Below are 13,109 nucleotides of genomic sequence, written 5' to 3'. Positions count from 1 at the left end.
TAAGGCAAGGAGCAAATCTTCCACATTTTTTTTGAACATTCAAGACCATACTACACCCAAGGTTCATGTCTATAATTTCCATTATCATTCAAAAATATATCAATAATATCCATATACAAATGTATTTTTAAATATCACGTAAAACTTCTCAATACATCATATTTGATGTGTAAACTTCAGCTCGGTCAAAATCTTTGGTTGGCTTCAACATAATTGTATTTTACAGAGAGACGAATTATCTCATTCTAACGATTAGTACCCCAAAATGATCCAATAATTATGCACAAACCCATGATCAGAACATACTAAAATCAACATAGAGATTTCTTATTCCATCTAAGAGTTGATAAATATGTTCATCTTTTTATTAGCTTCACATATATACAACATAGATCTGAAACGTACTCAAACATTAGAAAGTAAGTAACCAAATAATACTGAAACATTGGTGTTTTCTTAAACTTGGTTCCATTAGGCTAAAACAATAACATGCACAATATGAATAAAAGAGTCGGAAACGGGATTATTGGAAGAAAAACAAAAGATTTAATCGATTTTTTTTTATAGATTTGGTATGTGTAGATATCTACAAATCTGACCCTAAAATTCCAAAATAAGGAAAAAAAAACTTAGATCTTACCTTAAACTCCCAAACTCATATCTAGTCTTTAAGCTAAAATTGAGTAAAGTCACCAAACGTAAACCTAAAGCAAAACCAAACCCATATCTGGCATTCAAAAACATTCTCTTTAAGCCACTTGTTTTTTATGTTCAATCATGCATTCGTTATAAATAAAACCTAAATCACATATTCTCTTCAAATCACGTCTAGAATAATCATGATCATTTATTATTGAATACCTTATCCTCCATAAGGACACTTGATCAGCAATAGACTTGTCCATAATAATCTACCAATCCTTTAACTACACCTGCACAAATAAGAAATGAAATAAAAATTTTATAAACAGATGGAAACATACCTATTCATGTATTAGAACCATCATTATGTGTACATAACCTATTCAAGCAAACATAATATACATTAGCCACCATAAAAATATCTATTACCATAGGTCTCTTAAGAACATTGACACCAAAATACATCACAAAATTTCAAAAATTTAATGAAACTATGAATCACCTCTTTTAAAAAAACCAATTCGATTAAAGAAAACAGTTTAGTACACCTGATATTGTGAATATTTCATATACTGTGAATATTTCATATATTAGTCAAACTAAATGTCAAGAGTTAATCTCCATCTCTACATTCTATAAGAAATAAAAATAAAAAATATTAAAAAAAATTAATAGCTAAGCATTTATGAGATCAATCTGAGGTTTATCACCCACTAACCTGTTTAAGCTGAGGTTATTGTGCGACTACTTCATCAAATTGGAAGCTGATCAAATATTATGCAAATGAAGAAAATAAAGAAAATCAAACTCAATAACACATGTACAGATTCTACATCTTCATTTTCATTCTGGGAAAATGAAGACATAAAACAATAAGAAACCAAAAGTACAAAGTTTCAAATGAGGGAAACGAAATACAAAAAGCATTAGTAATCAACAGCAAAAAGAAGTAAATTATAAGAAAATAAAGGAAATATACTTACCCGTTCAACTCTAGGTGTTCATTTCAAATGAAAAATCAAAACATTTTGATTGAATTGTAACTATAAAAATGTAAAGATGAATATATCTGCAATAATTAAAAAGAACAGAACATGAATCTAACGCAAATAATAATATATAAAAAAACGCCATGTACCAAATCTGCAATGTTTTAAGGGTTTCTTTGGCCATGTCCTTCACTTGGGAGATGGGAGGTTGCTCCAGATCACAAAGTCACAAACCTGCTGGCGAATGGAGAAATAGGAAATTCCAAAAATACTTACAAGTATTTTGAATGGAGGGTAATACATACCATGAAGATTACTCGATTTCAATACATAATTGTGCCAGATAGGGAAATATTCGGGACCTTTAAACAAAAAAAATACACTCATAAAATTAAAGAGAGAGATAAAAGGTAGCATCAATCGTTAACGAATTTAAGAGAGTAGATGCAATATAAAGCATATTTAGTGTTGACCTATTCAATGGATTGAATGAGTCTATTGAGACGAGATACTACATATTCAAATTAAATATTGTTCAATTTTGACCAATTCAACTTCCATATAGAAATCCACAACTAAATATGAGATAGTTAAACATAGATGACGGTATACCTGGTGTGATGATTGAAGGGTGTAGTGGTTGCGGCGGGACGATTGAAGGGTTTACCGGCTGCGGTGGAGACCGAGAGAAACAAAGATGGTGTTTTTGAGTGTAGGGTTTTAGAGAGAGGCTATCTGAATGCAAAATGGAATTGAATCTGTAATTTGAGATAGGGATGAATAGTTCAACAAAGGAGACCAATAGCGCCTGATATAGGGGAAAATGACCGACATTGACAGATTTTTGTCGGGATTTCATGCAATGATTAATTGACCAAGTCAAAAACATGCGAGAGATAAGGAAAACTATAGTATTTGACTTATTCAGCATTTGATTGGATAATATATAATTTTTCTGAAATGCATCAATTTGTTACATATAATGCTTTAAGGATGGTACCTCTTAAAATTGCACATTTGATGCTAAATGCTTATTAAGTATATATATATATATATATATATATATATATATATATATATATATATATATATATATGCGGATTCCAAATGAAGTACACAAGTTTTACTCTTTTATATGCATAGGTTTCTAAGTCTAGACCTATTGTGTGATGGATAATACTATTACATACTGGAAAACTTCAAACTGACAGTTTTACCAAAAATCTAGATTTGAAAGATTTAAAACTTTGTGATTACACATTTTATAAAACCATTATTCCTTGGATAACATCATTATCCATTGGATAATAATATTACACATTGGGTAACCAACATAACACTTTGATTATGTGAGACATTTTTACAAAAAAAAAATACAGCTAGAATAACATACTTTCGACGGGTTATGTGAGACATTTCTTCAACCAATACATTAATTCTCGGCCTTATAATCGTTAAATCTTCAATAAGCGGGAAATTTGTGTATAGATCTATATGGGATTGACAACCCCCACATATGGTTTCTAGCTATAACCACGACGGACATGTCAATGGTGACATTTGTCTTAATATTTTCACGACTTACGAAGAAGCGTTGTGGAGGGCAGCATTACAACTGATAACTCGATTATAATGACTTATTGTAACATCGAATAGTGAAATTCTAGTACACTACATTTATAAGTATAGTTATACTTATAAACTACATTTATAAGTATGCTTAATTACTTATACACTACTTTTATAAGTATGGCTATTTAGTTATACACTTGATTTTGGGTAATAAAATCACATGACAAGCCACATTTTTTATAAGTTTAGAAGTTATAGGAACTTCTATTTTATAAATACTTTTGAATACATCCTACACTCATACATTCTTCTTTTATGCTGAAGGCGTATCAATACAAAACGTTTTACAATGTTGACATAAGGAAAAACATCGGATTTTTCTACAACTAAACTCTTATGAACTCACCAACTTTATGTTGACTTTTAAAATGGCATGTAATCTCAGGAAACAATTAAGCTCGTATCAGTGGAACCACTTTTGAAGACAATACACCAAATATCGTTGCTTGAACTTTGTAATATTTGTACGAGAACTACTTTATTTGATAACATGCAAAAACTTGTAATGTATTTTGATATCAATTAACATTCGGTTCATGTAACTTATCTAATCATATGGTATGATGGTTGTTTATGTACTTGTGTTTTAATGTATTTAATTATTGTGATATTGTGTTCCCGCTCCACCCTCGGACGTTTCTGTCATCTGGTTTGGGGGTGTGACACGTCGATTCCAATGAAACCGATTGTAACAACAACGACGACAAAAATTCTCCTCAAGTCAATGTTGACTTGTCAAAATTGCAAAAGAGAGGAATTTCGATTGATGAAAGGAGGTTTGAGTTCTGCGATTGTCAATCCAACACCAACAATCAATCCCAAAGATAAAGGGAAAAGTATCCAAGTGGAACCTTCCCCTGAAGAGAAGAAGAGATTGTAGGAAATTAAATTGAAAGGTAAAGGCAAGTGAATAGCATTTTGAATCAAAGGGTGAATGATCCTCCAAGCTTGAACAAGGGTGGTACCAACAAGGCTTGGTGTTATGAAACTATCGAGATTGTTGTGCTCGATAATGTGGAGGAATTTATGAAGAGACATAAGAGAAGTTATGACATCGAAAATACCAACTTCAGTCAGCCTGATTTTCCTATAAATCATCTGATGTTTGCTTTCAACCAATTCAAACTTGCTGAGAGTTTCGAAGACAAGGATGAATACAAAAGGTTGAAAATTCGCTTTCATGTTGTTCTGGGTAAAAGTGAAGAAGAAGTTTGGTCACTAGTGAAGATTGTAAAGGTCATTTCGATTGTCCCAGATGTGCTTTTTCAAGGGTTGATGTAGAATTTTCGATATTCTGTGGTGCGAGCAAATAATGTGGCTTTTGAGTTCACAATTATAGATTTTTTGTTGATGAATCTTAACGATCTCATCATAGTTTCTAAGATCTTGTGTGAAGTGGATTCTTCACAAGTTGCTAGGAATATCGGAATGCTTTTATCATTGATTATGATCACATCAAGGCCTTCATTGATTGCTTCTATGATTATTTGGCTGTCACATATATTGAATTAGCCATGACAATCAACAAATCATCGAAAGTGCCAAAAGCTCTGTTAAAGGGGAAGATGAATATAGAGAAATTTGAAGATGGAGAAATCATCCATAAACCCTTTGGGGTTGTTTTTCAAGGGAGGAACAAAAGAGGAAGACCGACGAAGTTCCTTTTTCAAGCGAATCATAATGAGAGGTACACAAACTCTCATTTTTTGAATATTTTGTTCCGTATCAATAATTGCAGGAAGAACGATAATGAAGACAAGGTGGAGATTCAAAAAATCATTCTTTTGTATATGGAGATAAAGAAGGAGTTTCTACAGACAATGAAGACATTGACTTGAAGTTTCGACTGGTCTCACAAATGGGGAGAATGTAGAGTGGAAAGTTGTTGTGAGAATCAAAAGTAGTGTCTGTAAGTAGCGAAAGTTTAAGGACTTTCATTATCGTTATCTATTTACAAGGCGCATTAGAGTTTCGTATGTAATGTCTAACCCTTGTATTTTTCGGTCCGTGAGTACCCTATAAATATGGTAAGCACTTAGGGATTAGAGGAAGAACTTTCTCACATATTCACATGTACTCGGAATCTCTTTGTATTGTTCCGAACAACTAATTGAGCTGAAAATAGATCTTGTTTAGATCTATGTGTTATTTCTTGCTTTCTTTACATTGATTGATTCAAATATAATTCGTTTCACTCATCCGCGCCTACTACAACTTTTATGCTTTATTATTACTTCGGCTAAAGATCAAGATGCATTGAGTTCATTTTAGATCAAGATGCATTTGGGTTCGTTTTAGAGTTTTAAAGAAAAATTTAGGAGTTCAGGTATAATGTTTGTTTGACATATTTTTTGTTCTTTTTTAATATATATATATATATATATATATATATATATATATATATATATATATATATATATATATATATATATATATATATAAAACAGGAAAAAAAAAAAAAAACAAACTCGTGGTTATGGAATCATGGATACATTTAAGAACCATGAAACTGAAATCCCCATAAACATAGCAGAACGGTGAAACCAGCAACTTCCGCTGATTTCACGAAGCCACTGCCGGGAGGCGTTAGATTTTCCTTGACGAGATCAAAAGTGTTGCCGTGATCTCATCTTTTCGACCGGAGTTTGGAAGCATTTAATCACATTAACACTTTTCCCAATAGCCTATCATCATCATCACGATCATCAAATGCATTGTTTTACCCGCGTGACGAGAGCCATGAATATATCTCTAGTCGTATCAGGTAAGATTTGGGTTTTGTATTTTTTATTCATTTCTTTCTGCTTTCTATATCAATCTTGTGGTCGGAAATTGATGTTTTAGAAAGCTAAACCTGTGAAACATAATAAACAGAAACGTTGACCCAACTAAAAAGCTAGAAATGAGGTGACGAAGATTCTAGAGAAAGTGTATATATTTGGCCCACCAGCGTTCATAAGAGCCACAACACGAACACAATTAATCTTTGCGTTGACCGCCACTGATGTTGACCTTCTTTGCACGATTTTCTTATTGAAATCGTTTTTTCTTCTTCTTTTCTTCTGTTATACTTCTTAAGGACTTGTATCTAGAAATCTCATTTTCATTCTTCGTTTAAGGACTTGTTGTGTACTTTGGATGATCCCAAGTTACCCGGAATCCTACAAAATCAAATCCCCAAGTAAGTTTTTGTTTATTTATTTGCTTGTTTAATTTATATCAATACGTTATGTATTCTTCTATACGTCTATTGATTTTTGTTATGAATTTTTCAAAGTGTATCCGAAGGTGAAGGTGAGACAAGAAGAAGAAGATCCGCAAGAGTTTCAGAGAATTTATTTGAAGGATTTCCAGTCTCCATCCAATTCCCCTCAACATAAAGATGGTTACACTTACACACCACCGAGGGTTCTCAAGTCTCATCACATCTCCACTTCAGGCATCTATCTAACGATTTTAATTTACATAATCAAACCTTAGCCATAGAGTATATCTAATTTTCTATATGCTGAATCAGATGCCAATATATCATCATCAAAAGCAGCTGCGATGGTCGACAGAAAAGTTGCAGGGGGAAATAAACCAAATAATAAGGTGAACAAGAAAATTGCAGAGGTAATTAAGCCAAGTTCTATCCTGCCACCGCGAGCTGTTTTATCGAGTCCAGGTACTTATATATTATCCGTATTTAACCCAATTTTGTTCAAATTATTGTATAATCAGGACATGTTCTATTGTTGTTATATGCATGCACAATCAGACTAATTGTTGGTATGTGGGCAGAGAATGATTTGATGCTCAGAACCAAAAACAAAACAAAAACAGAACGTTCAGAATCGAAGAATCATAAGCTGAGTCAAAACACGCATGTCAAGTGCAAGAAGTCTTATGAACTCGAGAAGAAAAACAGCTCATGGTCATGGAAATGATTAGATGTGTGCAACGGATTTTTTTATTTTTATTTTTTATCATTAAAGGTTTATTGACACTCAACTAACCGATGCTCATACTGTAATATAGATACGCTTTGGTTTTGTTTTTAATATTGGCACATCTGTATTGTAAAACAATGAGCTTATATATCGACCATTTGAAAGAAAGGTAACTTGGTTCAGTTTTTAAGTAGAATAGATGTCACGGGTGATTACATAATCTCTGAAAAAATCCAACATTTGAGCATGTATTTGGTTACGAAATGATTATATATAGACCAATATGAATTATATATAATTATTCTCATATTACAACAGCAATAAGTACCCATCCAAACGATTAGTACAAAAACACAAATAACAACACTCTAGCATGGGGCCAGAGCAACTACAACACAGGCTCTGCACCTACAGAAACAGCACCAACATGCTCGCACTCTTCATCTATTTCCCACAGAAAGCTAGCATATGCTGCAAGAATATTACTGAAACAAAAAAAAAAAAAAAAAAAAAAAATACCCATTTTCAATTAAGCTCTTCAATGGCATAATGCTTAGACATGATATTGAGATTATGTTTGTTACATGTTACATGGACATTGGGATTGGATAAAGCTTTATGGGGTTATTTTAATCATTTCCAAACAAAAATATGTACTTTTTGTCCAATTAGTATAGTCCCAGGCATAGTCTAGTGTATGCCAAACACAGTATGACCTTGTCCTGTATATATAGAAATGAAATTTGAGGTTGTGGAGTCATAAGTGGATACCAGTCTCCATGAGCAACAAGAGCAGCTTTCTCAAAGTAACTCAAGGCTTTATCCTGGTCACCATGAACCTCCAAGACAAACTTAGCATACTGCATCAGAGTTTGACCATCATTAGGGTCTTCAAGTGTAGCACGCAAGAAGTAATCCTCAGCTCCAGTAAGATCACCCCTGGACTGTAATCATTAATCATACTCAAAAGCTTACAATCTGGTGAAAATTTTGGGAAATGAAAGAAAGAAAGAGAATGATGACTTCTCACCTGTAAAAATTGGGCGCACTTCCTCAAGGCGAGAGGATCAACAATCATCTTATAGTACTCGTCATCGAACAAGGTTGGTGTAAACTCAGTGCCACCTATACCATCGATTCCAAACCCTGTAGCAAGATACATTTTAGGACTCGGTGGTTGAATCTCTTCATTTTTAAATCCATTTGATTCTTCATCCTCCACAATCAATCCCATACTTCTCTCTGCAAAAGAGAATTCACCACTACTGTCCGATTTTTTTGAACTTTTCGTCTCTAAATCCCCTTTCTCATTTTGAAGACATCCGTCTTCATCTGCATAAATGCAGAAAGATGGCTCGGTGTGCAACATTGAATGGAAAAAGATATGAAATAGATGAAAGATGTATATGCATATGTATAGTGGTGGTTGAAAAGTGATCAAGACAGTTGTGGGGCTTTCAGACAAGATTTAATGGAGTTGATGAGCTTCTATGAAGCGTTTGAGTAAGATTCAATCAACAATTAAAATAAATTATGAAACCTGAATAAAGAAAAAGGCAAGATTAATTGCAAAAGTAGTTCCCGTTAGTGGATTCACGTGAGGATTACTTAGTTGGGTTCCCCGTGCATTGACCTTACTGTGATGACAGATGGAAGGGTATTTATTCAAACAAAGTAACAAACATTATCATTGTCTAAACAATAACTTATCCTGTATAAACTATAGATACCCAAAAACAGTAATAAATTTTTTTTTACAATTTATTATTATTATTATTATTATTATTTTGAAAAACACTTATCCCTTGGTCTGTAAGGAAGGCATTGTTATCTTGTATATAAATGAGGGATGAAGAGCTGAGTTTGTTAACATTTTGGGTGGGACAAAAATAACATTTTTCCCCATTTATATTGTCTTGTTTGCCCCAAAGACCTTATAAATCACCTAAACCACTAATTAACACAATTTTATCAAACAGACCCAAAATTACAAACAGAAAGATGATAAATGGAATAATGTCAATACAAGAAGAAATCAAGCTTAAGCAATCCCTCCTCAAATGAAAAAATATAGACCAGAAACAACTCATTTGAAGATGCCGGATACAGTTGCTCTACTAAAATTGTAATAAATAGGAACTTAATATATACACGCTAATATTATCACATTAAACGACTAAGATTGCTGATCCTAACATATGAAAGTCTACAATAAAACATACTACATTCTACATACATGTATCTAAACTTGTCAGCAATTGCATACACCTACTTTATCTCTGAAAATGTCTGAATATATTATTCCCATCAGATTTTGAACATTGCTCACAATTTGACAACAGGACACAAAATTGATGAAGCCTTTTCTGAATCACAGCATTGAAAACGTTGCAAATCTTTTGACACAACATATTTACAGCTTCTACACCTTGTACCTAACAAGAAGCAACAAAGTTCATGTGAAAATTAGCATATACCTGTTAATCCTTATCCAATGGCAAGTTTCATATGATATGCAATAATTTATATATATTATACAACAATGTTTGTAGTATATATAGGTTTACTGTCAACAAACTAATATGCTAAAAAAGTAACACCTTGAATACTGCCAATTGCACATATATTATACTGATTAGATGGGAAAAATAAAAATATTCCATTAACAGGGTAGGAAATAGCCAAATCAAAATGATCAAACATGATGGTGACATAAATGATAAATGATAACGTTAAATGCAAGAAACAGCAATGTACGTTCAAGTTATTTGTATATTGCAGTATCCTACTTTTATTTCTTTCTGAAACGCCATTTTATTTTCAATATTTTCCTTATTAAGGAATTGTACTTAGAAGAACCTACCAAATTTTAACATTGTACTTTGAAAAATCTTCCCAAATATAGCAGTGAAAATTGCTTTATATCTGGATGACATTGCTATACATGGGTCGATTTTACAAAGTACAGTGCTGTAATAAGAAAAAAATGTAAGTAGAAAAATAAACAAATAGATGAAAGTAGATTGTTATTTCTTGCATTTAAAGAGCTCAGACCAAAACAAAAAAAAAAAAAAAAAAAGGAAAAACTTTCCATAATGTGAGAATCTAGTTACCTCAGAACATGATGCATCCAAGAGTCTGCAAGATAAAAATAAAAATAAAAAAACCAAAAACCAAAAATGAGAATAGAGGATGAGAATTGATTTAATTAGTAATGGATAGCTTCCCCATCCACTCATCAGCCTGTCCATAATCAATACTAAACTCCCGTAATGGAGGAATATTCTCCATAGCAAAAAGCATAAGATGAGGAAACGCAAGATTCGAGTGATCATACAACACCAACTGCACCAACACATTTGGAGACGAACTGTGACTCATATAACACGCAAGATTCCTCATTCTTGAAACATCCATCGCAAAATCCAAAGGAGGGACACAAGGGTATGATGGTTTTACATAATCAGAAAATATTTGACTCAAATCACCCCATTCTGCCCATCTCTCACTGAATCGATTCGGATAAATTAAACTATCACCATTCATGGTAAAAAGTTGTGCTTGCTCTCTTGTAAGAACAACCCCACTATATTCACAAATAAAAGAACCCGCTTGTATCAAATCCAGTGATCTAACTCCCCAACCGGTTTCCCTTGATCTAAAAACTTCAAAACGGTTTCTCACACCCTTTTGGCTTACACGGTTTTGACAACTAGGAGGACAACGGCAGAAAGGTCCACATTCGAATATCAGTGGCTTCCCTCTCACAAGAAGACCGTTTGAATCATAAGCAAACTCACCACCATTCTTCTGAGCACAAAAACAATCTTTTGAACATCCGGAGACACACATGCACCCACCTCCTACGTTATGATACACAAAAGGGGGGAAAACAGTTGTCTTTAAGTAGTCATAGTACATTGGTTCGTGATTGCTATCAATGTCATTGAATAGAAACACTGGGATGTTTTCTTTCTTCATTGATATATCAAAGCTAATATATCCAACAGGCCTAACCTCTAAAGGTTTTGTCCTAAGATTCTCTGCAAGTTTAAGAAGTGCACTACCCATTTCAGTTTGGTTTTCCATTCTAACAAGCTTGAACTTATACACTCCAAAACCAGATTTACCCACATCAAACCAAGCTTCGATGATTTTATACAGTCCATCATAAACGTAAACTTTCCCACTGGGACTACCTTCATACTTAAACCCACGGATTACTCTTACCTCGATTCCATAATGCATGCTTCTTTCCATCGCAAGATTCCCACCTTCCAATTTCTGATGAACGACTTGCTTGTTATTCTTATCTTGTCCGCCATGACCAGTGTAGACAATAACATCGCCAGCATCTTCATCATCTTCATACCCACCGGAAACAATCACACTGGTAGCAATCGGTTCCCTATTCGAGCTTTGATTCGATGTTAAATAATCAATTCCTGCTTGTACTTGGCCGTGCATCCCGACAACGCATAATTCCATTCTGAAAAAGAATACATCGCCAACGTGAACCCCAGGAATCTCCCCAACAATCCGCTTGTCTCGATTCAACCATAGGCCTCGGTCTTTCATCACCGCAGAAGCTTTCAGATCCCCTCGGGCGCGGGGAGTAGAGACGATTCCGAAAGACCTACGTTTATCGTCTTCCATAACGACTAATACCCTAAGAGAATCATAAATCATCCTCGTTTTCCTTACCACGTCTCGAAAGTACCTCTCGTCCTCGATTCCAAGGTTTGTAACTCTAACCAATTCCGACGACCGTGATGGATTCTTCCGGCGAGACGGCACAACGACGGTAGAAAGTTGGTTTTCTTCAGGAACCGGCACGATTGCTTGCGCGTCGGGATCCGTGGCTTGAATTTCGTCGTACGTCTCCATGTCCTTAGCAAATGCCGTTCGAAACATCTCCGATATCCTATTGTATTCTGAATAGACATTGTTTTCGTCTACTTCGGAATGTTCGACTAGTGCTGTGGTCGGCTGTGAAATGAGGCCCAAAATAGGGTTAGAGTTGGATTCTGGTGGGACATCAGCTGATTCATCAAGAGGTTCCAGTTTGGGTTCAACTTTCGGGATGATCGAGATTGCAGCAGTGTCGGCGTAGCCGGTGGCGATAGTTGTGGTGTTAGGAGGATCAGGGTAGAGATTAAGATCAATTAAAGAACCCATTTCTTTGTCAATTGTGTGCAAGGAAACGGAGGAAGAAAGAATGATTTTTTCCTAAACGCTCATGGATGGGGAGAAAACGAGTGCAGAGTGGTTAAAAATGATGTATTGGTCTGGCGATTCTGTGAGGGAAGCTGGATATTGAGAGAGAGATGCAGAAATTACGATAAAGAAAGGGAAAACCCAATGTCAAAAAACATGTGATTTTTGATCTCCTAGCTCCTCCTCTTTGTGCAGTATGTTTATTTTTTACGATTAAATTATATGAATACCTCCTCTTTGTGCAATATGTTTATTTTTTAAGATTAAATTATATTAATATTTGGTGGAAAACACATCTATTACATAGATTAATTAAAAAAATTAAATATTAAAATCTAAATATTTAATAACTTTAAAGTTATGAAAAAATAAAAAAAATAAATTATTAAAATTGATTTTTTTATTATTTAAATTTAAATAATTAAACAAAATAAACTAATAAGCCTTAATTTGGGAGTTTTAAAATAAAAAGGTAAATCAATTAATGAAATTGATATTTATTTATTATTATATTTATTTTTAGTTATTACATTAAAATTTTAAGTGGAATCTCTAAATATTATTAAAAGAAACTTTTAATTCTAAACTGAAAAAGTCAAGACCATTAATTACATTTCAATCCTATATTTTTCACATTTGGATTATTTGCTGACACCATCTTTGTCAACTATTTAATTTTGTTCACAATTTTTATAAA

The 13,109-nt window shown here is 33.5% G+C and overlaps 3 protein-coding genes across 3 annotated transcripts; 1 reads left to right on the top strand and 2 right to left on the bottom strand.

The window, feature by feature from the left end:
• Positions 1-5,799: 5,799 nt before the first annotated feature.
• On the top strand, positions 5,800-7,363 carry LOC145056559 (uncharacterized). Its single transcript, XM_079004247.1, has 5 exons — positions 5,800-6,027; positions 6,138-6,444; positions 6,541-6,702; positions 6,781-6,930; positions 7,047-7,363. The coding sequence occupies exons 2-5, from the start codon at positions 6,402-6,404 to the stop codon at positions 7,190-7,192; spliced, it is 501 nt and encodes a 166-aa protein (XP_078860373.1). The 5' UTR covers positions 5,800-6,027; positions 6,138-6,401; the 3' UTR covers positions 7,193-7,363.
• An 83-nt stretch (positions 7,364-7,446) lies between these two features.
• LOC145056558 (uncharacterized) lies at positions 7,447-8,711 on the bottom strand. The gene is made up of 3 exons (XM_079004246.1): positions 8,226-8,711; positions 7,967-8,139; positions 7,447-7,680 (listed from the first exon to the last, which is right to left on the bottom strand). Exons 1-3 carry the CDS (start codon positions 8,562-8,564, stop codon positions 7,584-7,586), a joined length of 609 nt encoding a protein of 202 aa, XP_078860372.1. The 5' UTR covers positions 8,565-8,711; the 3' UTR covers positions 7,447-7,583.
• Positions 8,712-9,182: 471 nt separating this feature from the next.
• Positions 9,183-12,603, bottom strand: LOC145056557 (histone-lysine N-methyltransferase family member SUVH9-like). Its single transcript, XM_079004245.1, has 2 exons — positions 10,309-12,603; positions 9,183-9,630 (listed from the first exon to the last, which is right to left on the bottom strand). Exon 1 carries the CDS (start codon positions 12,371-12,373, stop codon positions 10,400-10,402), a length of 1,974 nt encoding a protein of 657 aa, XP_078860371.1. The 5' UTR covers positions 12,374-12,603; the 3' UTR covers positions 9,183-9,630; positions 10,309-10,399.
• Positions 12,604-13,109: the final 506 nt, after the last annotated feature.

The sequence above is a fragment of the Lactuca serriola genome, chromosome 6 (genome assembly GCF_051521515.1).
Source record: "Lactuca serriola cultivar US96UC23 chromosome 6, Lser_US96UC23_V15, whole genome shotgun sequence".
Classification (NCBI taxonomy): domain Eukaryota; kingdom Viridiplantae; phylum Streptophyta; class Magnoliopsida; order Asterales; family Asteraceae; genus Lactuca; species Lactuca serriola.
Note: the sequence above shows the minus strand (reverse complement) of the source record. Positions and strands in the feature narration are given on the sequence as shown.

Coding starts and splice junctions, on each gene's coding strand:
- LOC145056559 (XM_079004247.1), top strand. CDS start 6,402: ATGATCCCAAGTTACCCGGAATCCTACAAAATCAAATCCCCAA. Junction 6,445..6,540: donor CTACAAAATCAAATCCCCAA/GTAAGTTTTTGT, acceptor AATTTTTCAAAG/TGTATCCGAAGGTGAAGGTG. Junction 6,931..7,046: donor AGCTGTTTTATCGAGTCCAG/GTACTTATATAT, acceptor GTATGTGGGCAG/AGAATGATTTGATGCTCAGA.
- LOC145056558 (XM_079004246.1), bottom strand. CDS start 8,564: ATGTTGCACACCGAGCCATCTTTCTGCATTTATGCAGATGAAGACGGA. Junction 8,140..8,225: donor AGTGCGCCCAATTTTTACAG/GTGAGAAGTCAT, acceptor TAATGATTACAG/TCCAGGGGTGATCTTACTGG. Junction 7,681..7,966: donor CTTGTTGCTCATGGAGACTG/GTATCCACTTAT, acceptor TTTTTGTTTCAG/TAATATTCTTGCAGCATATG.
- LOC145056557 (XM_079004245.1), bottom strand. CDS start 12,373: ATGGGTTCTTTAATTGATCTTAATCTCTACCCTGATCCTCCTAACACC.